Below are 22,711 nucleotides of genomic sequence, written 5' to 3' on the forward strand. Positions count from 1 at the left end.
CCATTGGCACACGATGGGTTTTCAAGGTGAAACGGAAGCCAGATGGCTCCATTGACAGATACAAGGCAAGGCTGGTTGCCAAAGGCTATGCTCACAAAAAGGGCATAGATTATGAGGAGACTTTTGCTCCTACATTCCGGATGACCACCATCCGATCTGTTATTGCAATGGCTGCACATTTTGAGTGGAATGTTCATCGGTTAGACATTAAAGTAGCCTTCCTAAATGGAGACTTGTTGGAAAAGGTTTATGTCAAACAACCTCCAGGATTTGAAATTTCAAAAAATGCACTTCAGGTATGCAAGCTAAATAAAGCTTTGTATGGGCTGAAACAGGCCCCTCGTGCATGGTATGCCAAGATTCATGCCTTTTTGACCAGCAAGGGGCTGCACAATAGTCCTACTAAGAGCACCCTCTACATCAAGAAGGATGGGGGGGAAATTTTAGTCATCATTCTTTATGTCGATGACTTACTGCTCACAAGGTCCAATGAAGATAATATTGCAGATTTCAAAGCTGATTTGCAGACCAACTTTGACATGTCAGATTTGGGGCTGCTTCACTTTTATTTGGGGATCCAGTTCTCTCAAGAGAGACGTGGCACTGTTATGTCTCAGTCCAAGTATGTGCAGAAACTCTTGGACAGATTTAACATGCATGATTGTAAGCCCATAGCCACTCCCATGGAGCCGGGGCTGAAACTTACAATGCACGATGCAGGAGAATCGGTTAATGCCACATTTTACAGTCAGGCTGTTGGATGCCTCATTTATCTTTGCAACACTAGACCTGATATTCAGTTTGCAGTATCTCAGGTGAGCACGTATATGCACAGCCCAAAAACTATGCATTGGCAGGCAGTTAAGCGCATCTTCCGTTATTTGCAAGGCACAAAGTTTTTTGGCTTGTTATTTCCCAGGGGGGTAACTTGCAGATGCATGCCTACAGTGATTCAGATTGGGCTGGTGATTATGACACTAGGCAGTCCACTAGTGGCAATTGTTTCTTTTTGGGTAAAGCTTGCATTTCCTGGCTGAGCAAGAAATAATCTACAGTGGCTACCTCATCATGTGAAGCTGAGTACAGGGCAGCTTTCACAGCAACAGTTGAATGTGTCTGGCTGTGTCGTCTATTTGCTGATCTTCATCTATCATTGGAGGGTTCTCACTAATAGTCAGAGTGCCATTGCAGTGGCAAAGAATCCAGTGTTTCATGCTCGCACAAAGCACATTGAGGTTCACTATCACTACGTCAGAGAGAAGTTGCATGCAGGAGAGATCAATATGATCTTTGTGTCCACACATGACAATGTTGCAGATATTTTCACCAAAGCACTTCCACGTGAAAAGTTTGAGGCATTTCGCAATGCCCTAAACTTATATCCGTTTGGTGATTAATCATCCTTGTACATGACATTGGCACTGCAGGGGGGTGTTAGAATTATAGATATAATTCAGCAGTGACCAATGTAATTTAATAAGCTAGTTAGGGGCACTTTTCCCTCTTTAAGAGGTTTTTTCTCTTAACCGCAGTTAGTCCACTAACTATGGTTAGTGACTACTAAGGTTTTGTCACTAGGACAAAACCTTATCTCGCTCCTTCAATTGTAACACTCTTACACTCTTCTATTGCAACTAAGCTCTCAAGCTTTCAAGCTCTCAGCTCACTCTCTTGCTCTCTCTCCACTCACACTCACAAAAATTCACTATCTTGGCCATGTGATTCCAACGATGGAGTACAGATGGACCCCACAAAGATCAAAGCTATCCAAAAATGGCCTGAGTTGAAAACGGTGCATGAAGTATGCAGCTTTTTAGGTCTTCATTCCTACTACACGAGGTTCATCAGACACTTTGCGGATATAGCTGCACCAACTCATGATGTGACCAAGAAGTTTGCGGTTTTTCGATAGGGAGAGCGGGAAAAGCTAGCCTTCAACACTCTCAAGGAAAAGTTGACAATAGAGCCAATTCTTATTGTCCCGAGCTTGCATAAACTCTCTGGTGTGGACTGCGATGCATGCGGGGAGTGTGTTAGAGCTTCTCTTCATCAAGACAACCACATTGTGGCCAACGAGAGTCAAAAGCCGTGCAATGCTGAAAGAGAAATGCTGGTTTATGGGAAAGAGTTATTGGCTGTAATTCAATCTGGGAGCTGATTTTACAGCATTTAAGACAGATCATCAAAATCTCAGATACTTTTTGACCCAAACTAAGCTTTTAGAAGAGCACATGAGATGGGAAAATTTCTTGTCCATGCTTCATTTTCACACCGTGCATACTAGGGGAACGCAGAATAGAGTGGCAAATGCCCTATCAAGAAGGAAGGAATACTACCGAATTTCGAGTAGATCGTGAAGTTCGTCCAAGAAGGCCAATCACCCAAGCCTATGGAAAGGGAATCTCCTGAAGGATGATCACCTATGTGTTACCCAAGACATGCAAATGCACCTTCTTCCGCAGGCCACCGAGGTATACCCTCAATGACTCGAGCTACAAAAAGGTACTTTTTTGCGCCTGAAATGCGGTGGGACATCCACAAGTTTGTAATTGAATGTACTCTGAGGGCCTGATGGAGGAGCGACAGGTGCACCCTCCAAAGGTGAAGGGCAACCTGCAAGTGACTGATCCTGAGAGTGGATAATTTCTTGCGCTCTCTTCCCACTGGCCCGCCGTCTTGGGCTCTTTGCAGCCCACTTGCTCAGTTTTCTTTTCCTTTTTTCCACCTTGGTCCACTTTCCTTCGGAGGGCTCCACCCACGGCATCTCGGACTCCTGCTTGCTACTACTGCTTGTGGGGCTACTGGGTCCTATTCGCCTAGGGTTCCCTCTACTGACTCTGACCAACGGAGGGGGGGAGCTCGACTCTGACCTCTAGTGCAGTCCCTCGCTCGGTGGCCCATTTGCCTACAACGAAGACTCTGTCCCAATAACCCAAAAACGTCTAATCTCTGTCGGAGTGTTTCCCCCTCAAGAGTCTCTAAGAGAATCACCACCAGAAGAACTTTGGGTTCTCTACGACCATCCTGAGCCGAGGGACACCATCATCTGCCACTACAAAATCCGTGGACTCCGACCAAAAGCCCACATCTGCTCCAGAAATCTCGAACCAAAAGGCAGCTTCCAGCCCAGCCTAAGCAAGGCAAGGAAGCTCAAGAAAGACCCCAGCGCTTCCAAGACCCTTGTAACGGGCGCGGAGCAGCCTCGAATTGCTTGTGATCTGACTGCGGGTTGTGCTCCGGCCACCTGGAGGTACAGAAACTGCTCCACGGGGCAGCGCCTAAGTCCCACGGCTGCTACACAAGGGCGGGCTGGAGCAGCGGCTCCATGCGAAGCAAAGGTGCAGGCTTCCAAAGGCTAAGACAAGACTGGAGCAGTGTGGAAGCACGCACTACTAGCTGCAGGCGGGGAGCAAGGACAACGGTGCGAGAGGCAGGTTGAAGCGCGGGGGGGAGCAGGGAGCTTGGCAGGAAGCTGTGCAATGACATACAATATGTTTCCCACTCATATAACCTACTTGTCGATGTGTCCAATTATTTTCTTGATGCGCTCTCTATTAAATACACACAAGAGTAGCATCTTATATAAAATGTCACTAGAAAAACTTAAGAAACAAAGCTTCTTTAGAACATTAAGAATGGGGAGACTAAAAAACAAAGGCCTCATGAGAATAAACTGCCGCTCATTCTTTTATCCACAGTACAACAGAGTATATGCAATTTACACACCATTGTGCTACTGTAGATTGTCCATTCTGGCTTTACCTTCTTTTTCTTCTCCTCCTCTTTCTGTCTCTTTTCCTCCTCCTTCTGTTGCTGTTTCTGTGCCTTCTTCAAAGCACTATAACAAAACCACCCCAAAAAAAAAAAAACTAAGGTTAACTTGCCTACAACGTCCAAAAGAGCCACAAAGAAGACATACTATATTTTATATATATATATATATATATAATCCTCGTGCCAAAAAAAAAAAAAAAGAAATTGGTCAAAGACCATTTTTTAATCAACTTTTACCAAATTGGAATGTAAGTACTCTCAATTGGTCAAAGACCGTTTTTTAATCAATTTTTACCAAATCGGAATGTAAGTACTCTCAAAATAAGTTACCTTGAAGCAAGGAGTGCTTACCTTCATAGTTTGGCAACAAAACATTTCAATTAATAATTTTTCTGTTACAAAGAAGAGCAAATTTCAGAAAAACTTTCATGAGAGTACAATTAATCCAAACCTACAAGCAAGGCAGCCTTGCCGTTAAGGGCCCAAAAGCTTTTAATTCAACATTGTAAATGTGTCTCAACATCTCTGAGCTTACTTGCATAATTTAATGCTTGCAATACATTGTACTTAATCTTGAGCTTGCACAAGGTCAATTTTCAGAAGGGGATATTGACGATGGCACATGGCTTGCTACTTCATATTTGCTGTCAGCGAGCTGCTGTGCTCTGCCAGAAGCAGAGGCCATAGAGGTTCAGCAGAATGCAAGTACAGAAGCTCCCCTTCACAAGGTGGGGAGCAGAATAAGAAGGCCCCGACTACCCATCATGTTGAGGGATGCTTGGACCAGGAACAGGAAGGTGCCAAAGGTGGTGGTTAGTGAGGAGTGATCCCAGGGCCAGCTCGGTGGGAAGAAAGAGGGAGCAGCGCTGCAATTGATACCTCAAATGAAATTTTCAATTCCAACAAGAGCAGGATTTGAGGGAGTAGAATGTTGGTCAATGCCCCACTTCTGAGACCCGCATGAGGACCTGGGGCCAAGACATCTGCACTAGGAATGGGTCCAAAGGCTGCCATTGTGCACAAGATGTGAAGCCACGTAGGAGTGGAGAGGGCAGCCAAATTGGCTGCTGATGCGCAGCACCATGCCGTCCATGATGCACAGCCATGTGGGCACCAATAAAGGCACCACATGGGCTGCATAGAATGCCCAGACAAGTGGGCTGGGTGTCCCTGGTAAAGGGCAGGCTAAGGGCTAAATGTGCAGTCATGTGGGCCATTTACGCACCTAGAACTCGTTGGACAAGCTAAAGCAAGTCGGCCATTCATACACAGGTCAGTGGGCCCAAAGTAGGTCGGCCACAGACTGGGTCAGCCAGTTTAGAGTAGGGGCAGACTAGCCTCCACCCTCTATGAGAGAAGGCCTATGGCTTCATTCTCCACAACCAGCAATGCCACTGAAGCTCATTGTGAGAGCAAAAAGCAGCAGCAGGGAGACTGTTTGTAGGGGCAGCAAGTGCCGACACATCAAGGGTACCAAATTTGTCGTATTTGAAGCCTGATATTACATGTCACTTTTGGTTGTTTACTTGGCTATACACTCTCTTCAGGATCTGTGTGCACACATCTTTTATAGGAGTGTTGTATTATCCTGGTACTATTCCGCTATTGAGATTAGGCAGTAGCAAGCTAGCTTAACATGGTATCATAGCTTTATCTGGTGCATGCTTAGGTTTCCTCACATGGTATCAATGCCAAGAAAATAAGATCCGAAGAAGTCGGGGTTTTCAGGAACCCATCAATGAGCTATTCCAACATTGTAGTCTCGCGTCATTCAGGACATCTCTACCTACATCAGCGTCTCTTCGATATTACATACGTGAAAATCCCATAGCCACTGCAACCGGTCTTTTAACTTAGTTCACATAGACCCAAAAATAAATGTCCATAACTTCAATTATTATTTAAGTTTTAGAAGGCTCTCTCTCCTGCTAGAAATGAGAAAAACACTAAAAACGTTACGGGAATAGAACAATCATTGCGATGAAGACCTACTTCTTGCTGATGGTCGGTCCATCGACAGCAGGAGGCGGAGGAGCGGGCGATGGGAAAGAGGTCGGCTGAGCTATAGGGCCATCGTCGTTACAAGGGTCGGAAGAGGCCCGGGCAGAATCCCCCATTGATGGCAGGCCAAAGTGTGCGCGAGAACTTGAACAACAACGAGTAACCTTGTTGATGGGAAGGGAGGGAGGAAAGCTTTGATAAAAACTGCAAAAAACACAGAAGCCAGCGATCCCGTTAAAATCAATAGCAATGTCATGTGCAACATGTTGAACACCAAGCTTGCAAAATCGACCGTCGTCAAAAGATTGGTCCGTCGTTGGTCGGAATCGCATACTAAACCCAAAACCCTGGCAATGCTGCACCTATAAATCCCTTCCAAGGAATACCTTCAAAGCAGAGAGGGAATCCAGACCAGCAAGATCAAACTCCAATCCTACATAACACTATCGAAGCTTCACATTCATATATACACAACCTTAGGTTTAATGTAATGTTAACTCCATTTTTTTCGATTTCAAGTCCAAATTTTAAATTAAAAGATGGGTTTTTGGCATGCCTAAGTGCATCCAAACAAACCCACATGTTAGAACATCATAGATTTGTGAGGGAAAACAGGTAATGCATGTGCACCCCAGCTTGTTATAGCTTATACCAAAGGCCAAGACAACCTACCAGATTCTAAAGTAATCATTGCAATTTATAGATATAAACTAAGGGGGGTATACGCCACAAACAGAAATATATTTTGCAACCAAAATAATTGATGACCAAACTAGTGCTTCAAATTGTTGTGTTTCCTAACAGTGAAATTAGTTTATTTTTCTAGTAGTTAAATTAGTTTGGTTTTAATTTCTGGGCTGGTTTGAGTCATGCTTAGCCTTTCTCCATCTATGGAGATTATGCAAGTGCCTTACATGAATGCTCCTAACTTGAGAGGGGATTTAAAAGATTCTCCTAATCTAAGAGTGAGGTTGTCCCATCTCCTTTGGCACGCCTAGTGAAATTTTCACCTTGTTTAATTTGTACATTTTGAGGCCATTTCAGTTATATTTCAATGAAAAAAATTGAAAAAAACCTCTAAATTTCAAAGTCAGAGGGTTTTGTATCGATTTGGGAAAATTATTTTTGTCTCAACACTGATGGAAGCATGGGAGAGAAGGAGCCACGCAGGAGTGAGGCAAGGGAGGATGGAGCAATTTAGCTATTAACTTAGGTTAAAGGCCCTTTTAATGAATTCGAAGGCGACTAATGAATAGAACTCTCTCTCTCTCTCTCTCTCTCTCTCTCTCTCTCTCTCTCTCTCTCTCTCTCTCATGCTTTCTTGTTTGAATCTTGCTTACCATTATTGGCAATCATTCCTCTTATGCTCTTGAAACTTCCTTCTAACAAAAACTAGGATGCAGTAGGCCGCCTAAGGGGAAAGACATGATGAATTATGAAATTTATAATAACTCAATTTAAATTAACAATGTTTTAAATTAAAATAAAAAAAGTAAGCTGAGAATATCAGAATTGTATGCCTTTTGCTTATTTGCATTTAAAAAGCAAAGATATGCTTTTACCCGTGAGTTTTTACTCTATTTGAATAAAACCTTCATAATTGACATTTGAAAAGCAAAGACATGCTTTTACTCACGAGCTTTTATGCTATTTGAAAAAAACCTTCATGATTGACATTAATTAAAATCAATCTAAGGGCTCATATTTATAAGGGCTAAAATCAATCTAGGGGCTCATATTCGTTACACGTGACTCAAGGAGATCGAAGAAAACCGAAGAATATGATTTCTGTAAGTTTTGAAAGTCAAGAAAGAAAAATACCTTTCTATAAACTAAGCAGGCAATAGTAAGTCCGAGCAAATGTCGTGTGTGTTTAAGCATTCCCTTCTTGCGAGTACCTCAACACAGAAACATATAAGAATTTAGAATATGCAAAAGCAAAGTTCAACAAATAAAGTGAAATTTAAAACATATATATACATATATATAATATACTTTATATAACCACACATAGTGTAGGCGAGGAGGCAGCGCACTTCCTTCCCTAAAGAGTTATAATCCGAGGGAACGGGCCCTTTCTCATGCGTCGAGATTAGAATCGTCGAGAATATTAGTGCCGAGATTGAGTATCGCGAATATGTATCTCAATGGGCGTGTTTGTATTCCAAGTTGAACATCCAAATTCGTGTACACACCAAGTATGTACGTTTGCTTCAATTTCTGGAAAGATGCCAAAAACACATCTAAAATGGAAACAATATTAGAATATGGTATTATTAAACAACAAATCATTAGTTTAGCTTTTATCAAAATTTTATATATAAATTGCTACATGTAGTGTGTTGGAATGTAAACGACATTTCCAAGGCAAGGTCATAAACATGTGTGTCTCTCAATCAAAATCACCAATTCTGATATGAACTAATCTTGCTTGAGTCTCCACTATGTTCCATGGTTTGATGTACATGTGGAGCACTCCAAACTATTCAAGTGTTCCATGCCCCTTGAAATTTACAAGAGGAGGAAAGGGCCTTGTTTTTCTCTACGTATCTACTTTCTCTTTTTTTAAATATTTTCTACAAGATCACGGCTCATGCCAAAAGACAAAGTTCTCATTACAAATGGGTGTCTCAAACAAGATAGCAGAGATCACCTAAAAAGCGGATTGTTCATAAACAACAATCGATGAGGCTTTAGCCTGTGGCTCATTGAAACTAGCTCTGCAAAAAACAATAGAGGGAGGAAGATTAAAGATCGTGTAAGCATGAAGCTCCCACCCTCCATCTCTGTCGCTTTTTCAACACACCATCCCAACTGCATATCCTTCGTGCTTCCCAATTCGCTTGTTACCTCATCGAAGTTTCCTCCAATTCCTCTGATTTCATCACTTTCTCGTCTAATCTGTGCAATCACACCATGAAATTATCCGCATCAGAATGATGAATCACGTCTTTCCCTTGATCGATTGTCATGTGAGCGCTCCGCTAGCAAAATCAATCTTATGATTCAATTCCGTAAGCTTGTGTGACTGTCATCTCTCCCATCTATCGCACAAGATAATATTCATTCACCAAGCGGCAACAATATGTGACTTTGCAAGATGGCTATGCAACCCCGGTTGCTTTGGCTTTGAATAGCTTCACTTTTCACCAGCTGAAAACAATTTGAGGGAGGCAGGGATCCAGGTCTAGTAATATAATTTCTCCTAAGCAGCACAATAATGAATTTTTCTTGATCTTAAAGTCATATAACTCTTCTGTGACATAGTTTTTGGCAGGGAAACTATCCCATATGGCATCAAAATAGGCAGCAACATCTAATCACCAGGCATGAAAGGATCTCACATGAAGAGCCAAATTTTCCACAAAGTGTCTTCCTCGATCACTATGTTTCTATTGGACTTCTCTACCTTACGTCCTCAATCTACAACCACTTGTCCCCAAACTTTTTACCCTTCTGGCCTTCTTCATGAGTGAGGCTCCCATCGCCCTTGCTCTCAATTTTGAAAGCTCTTGCTGCACTTATATGCAAATTGCCAAATGTCCCCTATCCTTACTATCCTGATCCAAGCTTTGTCAACCTACTCTAACCTCTACTAGGACACATTGCATGCCCTATAACTGGGCCCTGATAGCCCTTGTTATAGGCATGTTCCACCATACAATTCATGTTTGATACTTCTGAAACTCAATGTAATGGACTATCTTGTTTCAATGTTTTTATATAGTTTCATGTGACTAACACATAGAGGTATGGTATAAGCATATTGATGCACAATGTTATGGCAATTATGTGCCATGCATGGTTGAAGCTGGAAAAATGTGCATGTGCCACCATACAAGTGATGTCCAATCCTTATGAAAATTTATCATTTTAAGGACCTTAAAATCTTGAAGTTGTTTGCAAATTTTTATGACCATGAAACACATAGAGGTACGGTGTATAAGCATATTGTGCACAATGCTTTGATAGTTATGTACCATGAGTGTACCATACATGGTTGAAAATGAGAAAGTTTGCATGTCCACCATACAAATCATGTACAATTCTTATAAAACTTTGTGAGTATAAGATTTGTTTAATTTGAAGTTCTTTCAAAATTCATGACCATCAGCCTCTCTATGCCCTTATGGAGCCGATTACTACAAGTACCTCAATCCTTGTCCAAGGCCCTATGTTGCCTATAAATAGTGCATCAAGCACATCTACCATTCTTGTTACACCATATGGCATCTTGCATGTTGCCCATGTATGGCGGCCCTCTATTTGCTCTCAAATCTACCCTCGTGGCATACTTTTCCTCTACCCACATGTGTAACATCCCTAGCTAACCTCAACTAACTAGTGACTCACCATCAAGGGAAACCCCAATAGAGGTTCAGATGAATAATCATCATTCCTAACTAAAATGTTATGTGTACATGGAGGTCTAGAAGGTAATGGGACTTATAAACAAATAATAGCCATGCGCCATGGCCACATATTGTCTCAGGGGCCTCAATGTTGAAGAGGTTGATCAAAACCTAGATAATAATTCCTACTAGAGGCACAATTGTACTTGACAAGGTAGGTTGATACATCCCTTGTGGATGGGGCTTCCCTAGTATGGAATGTAGAGTTCTATTGACCCTGGGTCATGCCATGTGTCTTCCCTATGACCTCTTCGGTTAGTCATGGGTGAGTTAGTTTTGCTCTATGGCTATGTAATGAGTTCCAGATGAAGCATTCTATAGTTTAGTTTATAGTTTATGGTTTAGTGAAGATGAGTTTAGTAGCAGACTCAGCATAAGAGTTGTCATAGTGGCACTAGAGATCTTTGCATAGAATCATGATGGAACGAAGATGCTTTTGATTCATGAGTGGTTGTGTTTTCTTAGTCATAGTGTTTGCTTTGAGAAAATTTTGTGGTGCCTTTTGGTTTCTTTTTCTTGGTAGAGAGAGAGTCTTCCATTATGTGAGGATTTGAAAAAGCTGAGGAGGAGGACGAAAAACAAATGTAGCTTTTGTAAGCTTTCAAGGAGAAAGTTATGGCTTTTTGAAGGCTTTGTATAGGCTAAGGAGAGCTTTATTGCAGTTGAATTGCCTATAAGAGAAGAGATAAGAGATTGTAAGCTCCAACTATTTGTAATCTCAAAGACCTTGAGCAGATAGAGGTTGCATGCGATAGCTCCGAGCTATCAGGATCTTAGACTTTGTGCTGTTAGAAGGTGATTGCAAAGATGATGAAAGGTGAGTCCTTTATTTTGTGTTGTTGTCGTGCGCCTCGTTTATGGGACATTTTGCTTTTGTTAAGGTGCTTATTAATCACAAGAGAGAAATAGACACTAGGTTGAAAAGTCATTTAGAGTCATCGAGGCTAACTAATAGACTGCACAATTGTCTTGAGCAAATATCAAAGACCATAAGGCTATACAAAATTTCAATCCACTAGTTGTTAGAGCAGACAAGTCTTGAGATCTACATGATTCACAGTAGGTCTTGCATATACAAAGCAAAGGGACCAGAATGTATACCAAATCTAGCCATATTAGATGGTGCAACTACATGTGCGAGTAGAGATCAGGCCAGGAATCCATCATGCAAACAGACTAGGCTAAGTTTATAATCACAACATTGGAAAGATTCCGAATGGAAAATTTGGAGAGTGAAATCACTGAGTCACATGTGACTTCCATCATTTGAACTATCTTACTAGTCTTCATAGGGAAATCTTTACTAAAGTGGCTGTGCTACATACATCAAAAACATAAACCTTATTTGTGTTTTGACATGTAGGTTCAACTTGTCTTTCCTAAAGGTAGAGAAAATCTTTCATTTCTTTTTAATGCTTCCATTTTTTTCTCTATCCGCCGATGGTTGCAATCGTGTCATCATATATATGCTTACAAACCATATTGCACCTTCTAATGATAAAATCTTGTTTCTTTAGACTTCATTTTGGCAGTCCCATTGAACACCTCTTATGAACATGGTGCAAATCTTAAGTGGATCCATACTAGCAACTTTATCACTTAGGTATCAAAATTGTTGGATATAGTGATCCAAACCTTGTGATTCCATTTGCAAGCTTGTTAACCTATTAAAACAGTTGAACTCATGACCTTCTTGGATGAACTCTTCATCCATGTGAGGGGTTTTATTTTCAAACCTTGCCACCTAATAAGAGATTTGCCTTTCAAATCCGCCCCCTGCATGGTAGCTAGTCTCCTTTAGTCATTAACTTTATTAAAGTCGAAGTGACTCTTCCAATAATTCAGCCATGACTCTACATAATTTGCATGATTCTCCCTTTTCTCCTCAACAAACATCTCAAAGATGAAAGAGGGGTTCCCAAGCACATCTCAAGGATGAAAGAGGGATCCCAAGCACATCTTGCAATTGATGATTTGCATTTACAAGGGTAATAATGTCTCTTAATTGTCGAACTTCTACTTTGAGTTCCACAATCATGGTATCATCTTTTTCTTCCTTGATTTCCAAATCATCTTGGGGAGGCTATTCAATGTTTGATGTTTCATACAACCATTTTAAGTCTTGTTCAAGTGTGAGGTACTATAGTATGAGGATTAAAAAGTTATGTCATATATAACTCTTTGTTTTTTCCACAAGGAAAAGACTAATTAACAAAGAGAGAGAAGGTCTAAATTTTCCATAAGCAATTTAGACCTTCTGTCTCTTTGTTAATTAGTCTTTTCCTTATGGGAAAGACTAATTAACAAAGAGACAGAAGGTCTAAATTGAAACTAGATCTTTCTTAACTTGATCAACATATATTTTTTCAAAGACCCACTTGAAAAAGGAGAACCTAAGCGGTCTATCTTACTATCGTTGTCCTTGAGAAATGATATCCCAAAATGGGTGACCCTCATATAAACTTGGAGGAAAAAATTAGCAATAACTTCATTGAATGGTTATTTTGATGCATGCTACTTTAGTAAATGCTACAAAAAACATGATAATTATCAGAATCACTTCTTGGTATTTGATTTAATATGCACATGAGCCAATTTGGATTTTGTCAATTGAAAGATATAGTTTGCCAAAGTTTTGTTGTTTTTCGCGATTAACATAGATTTTTCAAAAAATAATTTGAATACCATGGTTGCCCACTCCTTTTACCAAACCCACCATGAGCACCTAATTTTGTCACATTTGCCTTCGAAAAACACTGAACTTGATTTCAGACATCCATATAGATCTCAAAGAATTCCATCATTTGCACTATGATGATTGTTCAAGGCCCTTCACTTCTACAACCTTAAGCCCTGCAAAGGTATGGCCCTTAGCCTTGAATCCCTTAGTGCTCTGGTATCCATGTTGGCCTATGAAATCTGACTCTTTGACATGAATCTACACAAGAAAACCTATAGATGCTGCAAAAATAACGTTGAAATCAATGCGATTCCTGATGCACTCAATCCCATTCTATCTATGAACAACCCACTCTGCACTATGTAGCTACTCTAAACTGCATGCTAGTCATGCCATTTAGGAAGGAATGCTCATTAGGAAGGATATCACCAAGCTCCCAAACCTACTACCAAGGAATAGTTCGAGTATTTAGCTCATTGTTCTAGACACATCATAGTGCAAAGGAATGGCATGGAGATCAAGAGAGCTCACAACACACATGAAGCTTTCTTTAAGACCTTAGACACCTTAAGAAAAGGCTTTAAGACTTGAATGACACACAAAAGACTATGAAAGAAATAGGTTGCAACAAAGTAAAGATGTAGTCAAGGTCTTCAGCAACTACAAGGGCTTAGCGCTAAAGACAGAGGTGGTAGAGGCTACTACATCAATGGAAGATTATGCTCTCAAAATATATTTAATGCAAGGCCACAGTAGCTTTGTTGTTATAAACTCCATCAATGCAAAGAACCACCTTGCCAATGCAATCAAACAATGCTCAAGGATGCACAAAGCAAAGGCAAGAAAAATATCCAAGAAATGATCGACAGCCACCATGGTCATCATCACTAACATGCCACAAAGTTCAAATGGTGCAAAATTTCAAAAGATCTTTCCATGAGATGAAATAACAAAAAAGTTGAACTTACATAACTAATTTTGTTTTCATGGCAAAAGTTATGAATAAACCTGCATCTTTCCAAGAAGTAGATTAAATACCTAAATGGCAGCATGCCAGGGTGTTATGCTCTCATCAAGCTTGCTGATCTTCTAGCAAAGATGAAACCCATTGAGTGCATATCATAGAGTAAAATTGAATTAAGGTCTTCAAGTGATAAGCACAAAGGTAGACTTGTTGCCAAATGTTATGCATAGGAGTAGCACAAACTTTGATTAAAAATTTTCAACTATCAAAATACTTATTGCTCGAGCATCACACTTTGATTGGAAAATACAATATAGTAGGGAGACAAGGGATGGGAAGAAAGAGAGCTATCAATCAAGGGGAGGGGAGGCTAAGGGAGTGGAAATAAAGGGAAACACTTCTCCTACTGGAGATAGAGGTAATAGAAACAAGGAATCCATTCTACAAAGCATGAAAAGGACTCGGATTTAGAGGATGGCTCTATTGAGTTAGTAACAAATACCTCAACTTTTGATGAATAGCTGAAGGTTGTTAACAAGAAGGATGAAGGTCCTTCCATAGAGGTCAAGGAAAGAATAGAGAGGAGAGGCCTACCTTCTAGGAAATCAATAGTTTGGAGTGAAGAGCTAGGAGGAAACCCTCCTATAGGCTTAATCTCTTTTGCAAGTAGGGCCCAGGCCATTTCAAGAAAAAGAAAGGGAAATCTAGTTAAACCGTGGGACACAATCAAACAATTTTCTTCTTCTTTGTATAGACTAAGTAAGCTCTAAGACAAGAAGTGCCAGGGCCCATAATCACTTTATCAATATCATATCCTTCCTTGTATATCAAGAAGACATGCAACATTGTGCTTGTTTTTCTTGATGTGGTTGATGTAGTCATCATAGAATCCAATGGCAACCTCATACAAGAAAGGAGAGAGACATGAGACACGAGACAGAGTAAGAGAGTGGAGAGAGAAGGTGAGAAAGAGTAGGAGTAAAAGAGAGTAGCACATGTGCATGTGTGTGTGTGTGTGTGTGTGTGAGAGAGAGAGAGAGAGAGAGAGAGAGAGAGAGAGAGAGAGAGAGATGTGTGATGGCCATGCAGCTACATGATTGTTGTTTTTGCAAGATATGGCCACCAATTTATTAAAAATGATTATGCAGACATGTGGCACTTATGGGATGATAGTTAAGGAGCCAGTACCCCAAGGCTGGCCAAATGTTTTAAGCATTGCCATGTGGAGACCAACTGATGGACACCAAAAGCTTTGAGTTCTCCTCAACCAAATGCTTTTCCTTCCTGCAGCTCTTCTCTAGCTATCTTTTGGAAGCTTGCTATTCTTAGTTCTATTCTATGCTTTTGCCTTGCGTGCTTTTCCTTGTAGCATCTATTTGCTTGCCTATTGTTTGTAAGATGAGCAAGCCGATAACTATTTTCACACCTAAACTTGAACAAAAGATAATTCTGATTTTCAAAGAGGACATTGAGGAGCTCAGTCTAGATACTTTGAAAGAAGCATTCAACTTGCAAGGTGTGTCTATGGCATTGAAGCCTTTGATAATCTTATTGAAATAAAGATTGAGCCTATGAAGCTATCTTGAGGTGAGATTGGATTTTTGCTAGATCCCAATGTGAACAAATACTACAACTTATAGAGAACATACAAGTGCCAGAGTGGAGTTAACTTTCAAGGATGATAGTGGTAAGAACAAGCATTCTTTCACTAGTGTGTTCGACTTGATTCACGCTCTGCCTTTGAATGCTAGTTTGCATATATTGTTGCATAACATTGCTAGCGTCTTGCATGTTGATCAGCTTTCGAAGTCCTATGATGGGTATGTAGCTTTTGAGCTTCCCCCTTTTGCTTTAAAGTTTTCTATGTCTAGAATGGAGCGCAAGAATAATTGTCATCCATGGACCAAATATGTCACCTGTAGGTAGCAGTGCTAGTTTTGTAGGGGTTTGTTTCAGTAGATGTGCTAGGCATTTGCAATGCAACAACTTGGAATGCTCTTATTATTTTAGAAAGCATTATTAGAATGACACATAGTTGAAAGGAAGGATAATATTGCTTGATGCCATTGTGGAAAAGCCCCTAAATGTATGTCTATATGTCCAACTATGATTTATTACTTCATTCTCAAGGATCAATGCACTATATACCTTGGCAACTTTTCCCATCCTTATGAAGAGTTTATCAGAGCGAATGTGGAGGAAACATTGGGTTTCAAGTGCAAAGCTAAATCCTATTACCACTCCAAAGCAGTTGGAGATAATTATTGGCTTCCTATTGCTTCCAAACTATTGACATAGATCTTCATCATGGGAAAGGGGAGATAAAAAAGAAACTTTTATGCAAAGAGATCACCCCACATTCTTCCCTTTCTTTCCTTAGATGAGAATGAAGAGGTAACATCCCAAGTGATATTAGAGTCTAACATAGGGAGAAGGAAAGGATCAGTGGAGGCCATAATCTCACCAAGGCGGTCTGCACCAAAGAGAAGAGTGATACATTGTTGAAAGAAGATCTTGTGGCTCAATATGACATGAGTTGATATGTATCGAGGTGTTTAAAGGGACTGATTGGGTTGGATGGGTACGTTCCAGGGAAACATTGCTCCTCCTTCATAGATGCCTCTACAAGTAGCTCAAAACACTCTACAAATCGTTCTATTGATGTCGACATGGGAGAATACTCCCTCCATGCTTAGACTTCATCAATGATCCAAGTCCCATAGAGGTCATGAGAGAAGGAAGATCTCCCCTTCGTGGATCGAGATATAGATAAACCATGTATGCACGATGGCGGCCGAATAAGAGCAATGGAAAAGGGGAGAGACACTCAAGAGAGAGAACTTGAATTAACCTTCATTACCAATAGAGTGAGACTCCACTTAAATGCAACTCAAAATACTACAAATACAAGGGAGAAGAATAGGTTTCATACATACAAGAGGGACCTAAAGCTCCAAGACTACTCATAGAAAGAGAAGGAACTAAAGAGACATGGACTCAGGGGTTTAACAAGGGAGAGGAGGGCTCCTTTATAGAGATTTTGTCACCCTCCTTCACCCATTTACAATTGCTGCCCTTTCCCTATCAATCACATAAGCTAGTAGGCCACCATCCATGTCCTTTTTGGCTACTCTTGACATGTGTCCCATCAAAAGATGCTCAAGACTCTTAAAATATTGAGAAAATCAAGAGTCTCCCCACATGGAGCCCATAGGGACCCTCTCTTTTCCATTTGTTCACATCCTCCTTATTCTACATAGGAATTCTAGAAAGATTCCTCTTGACTCCACACTCCCCCACATGCCTTCCACACACTTGGCATGTGCTCTTTGTTACATTGTTGAGCACACATGGACATGAGACCCACCTTTGTATATGACTCTCTTCCTATTTCTAAAAATCCCATAATATCCCATACACAAATAACTCTCACCCCATACCAAGGTATTTATCATTCATACACATGGTATTTACAATGATCCATTCCACTCATCTTCTCAATCCCATACAATACCTTAGAAAATGGAAATAAGTGAGAGTAACTAGGCTATCACTTGATACTCACACTCTTATCAAACATAAAGAAAAGCAACACCAATGCCAAATAAAAGATATCCAATTTCGGCATCACAATATCCAATAGAAAATGAATTGAAAAACGTCTAGAGCATGCAAAGGCAGCCCAGAGCATGAAATCCAAGGGACTTGAGGCTATTCTTGGTCTCAAGAAGAAATGTAGGTACCCTTTTAGTCACAATGTCTTGTTTCTAGGACAATGGGGTATTGAGCACTAGCCCCATGTGTTCAAAATGTCTATCAAGGATCTTGGTAGTGGATTGGACTTGGTTAACAACATGAGAGAAAGGGGAAATTTTTTAGGAAATGTGAGTTCATAGAGTCCTTGGTTGGCCCACACTGTTAATGCATGTGTATGACCCTTATGTCTGTGTTCTTTTGACTATAGCAACTTGTGAGTTCAAGGTTGAAGATAGGTTTGCGCAAGCAGAATTTTGGAAAATGCTTAATGATGTGGTAGGAAAAAGGGTTTGAAAATCACGAGTTTAGAGGTTTTATGGGCTGATGAGGCTAGTGCTAATTAGCTTGCGGTGCCCACTGTCTACTTTGAGGTTGCAAAAAAGACAATGCCAAATAAAGAAAGAAGTTGTGTTCGCCATTGGGAGCAAAGCATGGTGCACCATACTCAAAAATGTATTCAATCTTCTTCTCAAGAGGACTATAAGTTGCTGTGTAGGAAATGGAGAAATGTCTCATCTATAAATGCTACCGAGGTTTGCAAGAATAAGCTAAAAAATTTTGGGCATACTGGCCATGCCATGTAAGGCAAGATTCTAGTGTTGGAAACATGGTGGCTTGGTGGGATATAAGAGCTTTTCACATGGGTTCTTAGTTTGTTTCACAGGATGAATCTATCCTTACCCAAATCTTTCTGAGGCTAAGCATGCAAGCATGAGGGAAAGTGTGGCATATAAGGACCAAATTTCTTTGTTTGAGGCTATAGGGTCATATTTGTCCTTGGCAATCCTTCAAAGTGTGAAATATAATGCATACCTAAAAGGAATCAGATTAGGATGTGGCCCTGGGATGGCTAGCATGATGGTATACTTTTATAGCAAAGGTGTTGGGTCATCTTTGAGCAAGCAATTGGTTGACTTGACAAAGGCTTAAATGCAAGAAATAGGTGTGAACTCACCAAAATTGCAACAATCATGTGGCAATCCACGTAGTGTTCGCAAAAGATGTCCTATGCTTCCAAAATTTTTCTAGAAATCTTTGAGCTTCCAAAACTACCTCCCATCTCCCCCAAGTTGCCCCATCTACATGAGTACCACCAGCTCTAAAAGCTCAAATAATTCTCTTAGTGACCTCTTTGCAATTTATTACTCTTACGGTCCAATGTCTTCTCAAGCCAGTTTAGTTTTGCACCAACTGGGAAGATTACTTCTACCAAGAGATTGATCTCTAGTGCCATAAACCACAGTAGAAGATAGGCAACCCCCTGCTTTTCATGCCTATCATCAAACATATATGATCAAGCCCAAAAAATAGCTGACAAATCATTATGGAGTAGCATACTGCACTTCACGATAGGTCTAGCCAGTACTAGCTCTAGCTCTCTTGACTAAAAAGAGAAATACCAAAGGCAATAGGAGGAGTCTAGTGCTGCCTCCATCTAGGCAGATCACAAGCTAGAAAGAGCCAAGCAAAAGTCCACCATAGCAGTATAGCAGGGCCTAATGGTGTCACTCACTACAACACAAGTGGTCACCTCCTCTCTCATGACCACTCGAGTACTGGATCAGCAACCAAGATAGACCCAAGAGCAGCAACAATAGTAGCAGCACAGGCCAGGGCAGTCCAAGTCGATTGAGAACAAGCTCTACAATGATATTTTATCAACTTTGATGACTCAGCTAGCAACATATTTCGGACCTCTCAAAGCAACTCGCCTCCCTGTTGTCCTCCTTCAAAGGCAAGGCTCTGCTAACAAAATCGGAACCACCCTCCACCAATTGGGTCAAAGTATAAGAATTCTGCCACCTTACCTACAACACAGCTACTGCAGAATACAAGTGACTAAGGGAGTAGGCACCCATGGAATCTGCCTTGAATGGAGGAGACGTTCATGGACTTCCTCAATGAAGGGCACTCACATGGCCCACAATATTTTCAAACGGCTTCAAGAGACCCTTGCGGAAGAAGTTGCAGCCAAGGCACAAGACCAACAAAGGATCCATCAGCTCACTCATGAGCTAGAGAGAGGCCATGTATTAAGCATCCAAGCGATTGGGAAACCCCTAGAAGAGGCCACTAGAATGGAGTGGGAACTAGCCACCTTACTCCAAGGACACAACGAAGCTCTCAAACAAAACGGCAAGGATTGATACACTATTTATCCGAAGTCGAGCATGCCCTAGAATAGTATAGGATGGAGGTTGAAAAGACCTAGGCAGCCATGCATAGGCAAATTGAGGCCCTCCACAATGCTCTTTGCGAACATTTGTACAAGTACAACCAGGTATACCACCATCTCGAAATGGCCCACAAGTAGCCAGGTGAGCTCAATAGTCAGGAATTCGAGTATGAGCAGGTTGTGGAGGCCTCCCTTAACCTTAGCACACATGATCTAGAGCCTTACTCGTTGGAAGATACCTTCCACTTTAACATCCTAGAGTTTGTGTCACCTTGACCTCACTAACCCTCTTCCTCCCACTTATATTTTTGATGACATGCGCCGCCATTTCCTCCATGCACACCCAATGTCGGCCATGTCTTTCTTTAGCGGTGATCTCGAATTTGCTGAGGATCATTGTATCTAGCACTTGCCTTCCATCTTATTATCCTAAATTTCCACAATTAGTGTAGGTCCATTATTGAATCCTTACTTTTTCCAGCAAAATAGGTAGGTGCTAAAATTTTGGAACTTTCGGAGCCCAACAACCTCCCAACTTGAGATTGCACTCCACATTTTGTGGCCAAAGGCCTCAAGTGATTGTGAGAACACTATCAGGAGGAAGATCACAATACTTATAATTACCTTCTTGCCAACAAAGCTACCCCCAGTATCATCTGGCTAACATCATGCTATTGTATAATATAATTTTAGAAGCTATGCAACATATGCTTGAGGAGGGTTTCCGCCATTTTGAAACCGAACATGTCGCTTACCCCTGATTCTTATCTGAAGAAGAAGCTGATACAACCATTGCCATTTTTAATTCCATGGCCCATCCCGATATTTCTCAACTTCCCCACCCCTCCATTAATACTAACCACCTAGCCGCTTTCCCTCTAAATACTTACTTAAAATTTCCTAATCCCACCATCTCCTCTCCTCTACATAGCCCTCCAGTTCCCAACTATCCTAGCCATTGCACATACAGGGTCAATGGAGACAACCTGCTCAAGACCTGCCCAATGAGTTCACCCCTAAGCAGGTACATAGGATTTTGTGGCCAGATTTTTGTCTTTAGAAAGTCTTTCAGAGGACTAGCCTTCCACAGAACTAGGCAACTTCCCCACCAAAGGAGATGAATAGGCTGAAGAAATACTAGCCGACGATCTGAGGTGGTATTGGACATTTCACAAGTGCAGGCCATTTGAGGACCTAACAAATTTCAGCTTGTGGAAAGGCAAGTTGCACAATTTTAACCTCAAGGCGGTCAACATCATGGAGGTCCGTGCCCTAACCATGTTTTATCAAACGAACATTTCAGAAGTGGTAGGCAGCTAACAAATTAAAGGCCCATGGAGGATACATGGATCTAGATCCCCAAGCTGTGCCTCACATCGATGTATATGCTAATCTGTAGCCTGATTGGCAGATCCCATTTTTGAAAAAGCTTGACTACTGGACCACTTACAGTAATGCATGCCACTTTCATTAGATCCATCTTACCTACATGCCCTTACCTCACTGATGGAATCGGAGCCTCTTTCTGCATTAAGTGACTCGAATATAATATACAAATTTTCAAGAATCCATTGACAGATATGCCAAAGTCCTTGATCTAGTAGTCGTGACCTCTATCCATTTTTTCTGACTCTTGATCATTTTGGCTAAGGGACAATAGTGGCTGACCCTAGAAGAGTGGCACTTTAACATCTGCCACGAGTTCATTTTTAATATGGATAAGGGTCCCCCCTTCAAGCAGGTCATTTGCATGTAACTTCGCATTTGCAATCTCCATGCCCATCATATTTGCATGTTTGAGGACATGCATGACACGCTCCATTCTGTTGGATCTTGTAGCTTTTTGATAAAAAATTCCTAGTCCAAACCATGCAGATTTTGATCTTGCAGCTTTTTGATCCACACTTTTTAGTCCAACAAACCATGCAAACTTCCGACTTACTCCACACCAATTGATCCAAGGATGGATCAACTAGAGGAAGCGGGGCACGTTAACCCCATGGGACAGTGGAGCCGTTCCATAGGATATCTTGCAAGATAGAGTGAAGAAGAAGGAAATGATGAGAGAAAAACAATGGAATTTCACCTTGGCATACAGTCTAAGTGCTTGTAAAATGAGAAATAGAGAGAGTGGTAAGGAGGAATAGGGTTGGCCCTCCCTTCAAAAGGTGCTATGTATAAAAGGCTAAAAGTTTGACTTTAGTCTTCAGTTGTAAACTTGCAATGTTGAGAAATAGAAGCTCTCTCTTTTTTTCAAAGGAGTGTTGTTCATGTTTCTCATGCTCTTGCCTTTGTGGATGCCTCTTAGCCCCTTTCTCCCTTCTTGATTCATGCTTCCCCTTCCCTCTTCCCTTCCTCTCCCACTCCCTCTTCCCTCTCTCCTTCTTCTCCCCCCTTCTTCTCTTGAGGGTTTACATTGCTACAATCAGTGTGCTTCTAGCCTATGTGTGTGTCTCTCATGGGTATGATACTTTGCACAGGCCTTATGTGAGTAAGATCAAGGTGTTTCCAAAGTATTTGCATGGTAAGGCATGCATATTTCCTTGTTTGTTACCACACATTATGCATGAGTGTTCAAAAATATGCATTATGCATTGGTATGCTTCTAGGCTATGTGTGCGTCTCTGATGGATATGATATTTTGCAGAGGAATTAATGTAATTAAGGCTTGTGCAAAAAATCATACCCATCGGATATCATTGTCAAGATTGGATACTATCCACAATGTTTTGATATATATTTCTCTTTGCTGTCGATACACTCCTCCATCCCAAATTCCATGATAGAACTCCTAGAATACCATGGCAAATTCTTGACAATGATATCAATGGGTATGATTCCTTGCTCAAGCCTTAATTACATTAAGTCCTATGCAAAATATCATATCCATCAAAGATGCACACATAGCCTAGAAGCACACCAATGCATAATGCATATTTTTGAACACT

General features: G+C 41.0%; 1 protein-coding gene across 2 annotated transcripts in view; it reads right to left on the reverse strand.

Moving 5' to 3' along the window:
* ATKRS-1 (lysyl-tRNA synthetase 1) overlaps positions 1 to 6,220 on the reverse strand; it is a 97,859-nt gene extending 91,639 nt beyond the window's left edge. The window contains exons 1-3 of one of the 2 annotated variants that reach the window (XM_087402008.1): positions 6,068 to 6,204; positions 5,767 to 5,979; positions 3,763 to 3,838 (exon numbers count right to left, since the gene is read on the reverse strand). In XM_087402008.1, coding sequence (XP_087258134.1) covers positions 3,763 to 3,838; positions 5,767 to 5,891 — 201 coding nt within the window. In that variant the 5' untranslated portion in view covers positions 5,892 to 5,979; positions 6,068 to 6,204. Of the gene's footprint in view, positions 1 to 3,762; positions 3,839 to 5,766; positions 5,980 to 6,067 lie in introns of both variants that reach the window. The other variant, XM_087402000.1, reaches the window with a different exon arrangement.
* Positions 6,221 to 22,711: the final 16,491 nt, after the last annotated feature.

The sequence above is a fragment of the Dipteris shenzhenensis genome, chromosome 3 (assembly GCF_047967505.1).
Source record: "Dipteris shenzhenensis isolate YYH24624 ecotype China chromosome 3, Dip_SZ_1.0, whole genome shotgun sequence".
In the NCBI taxonomy this organism is placed as follows: Eukaryota; Viridiplantae; Streptophyta; class Polypodiopsida; order Gleicheniales; family Dipteridaceae; genus Dipteris; species Dipteris shenzhenensis.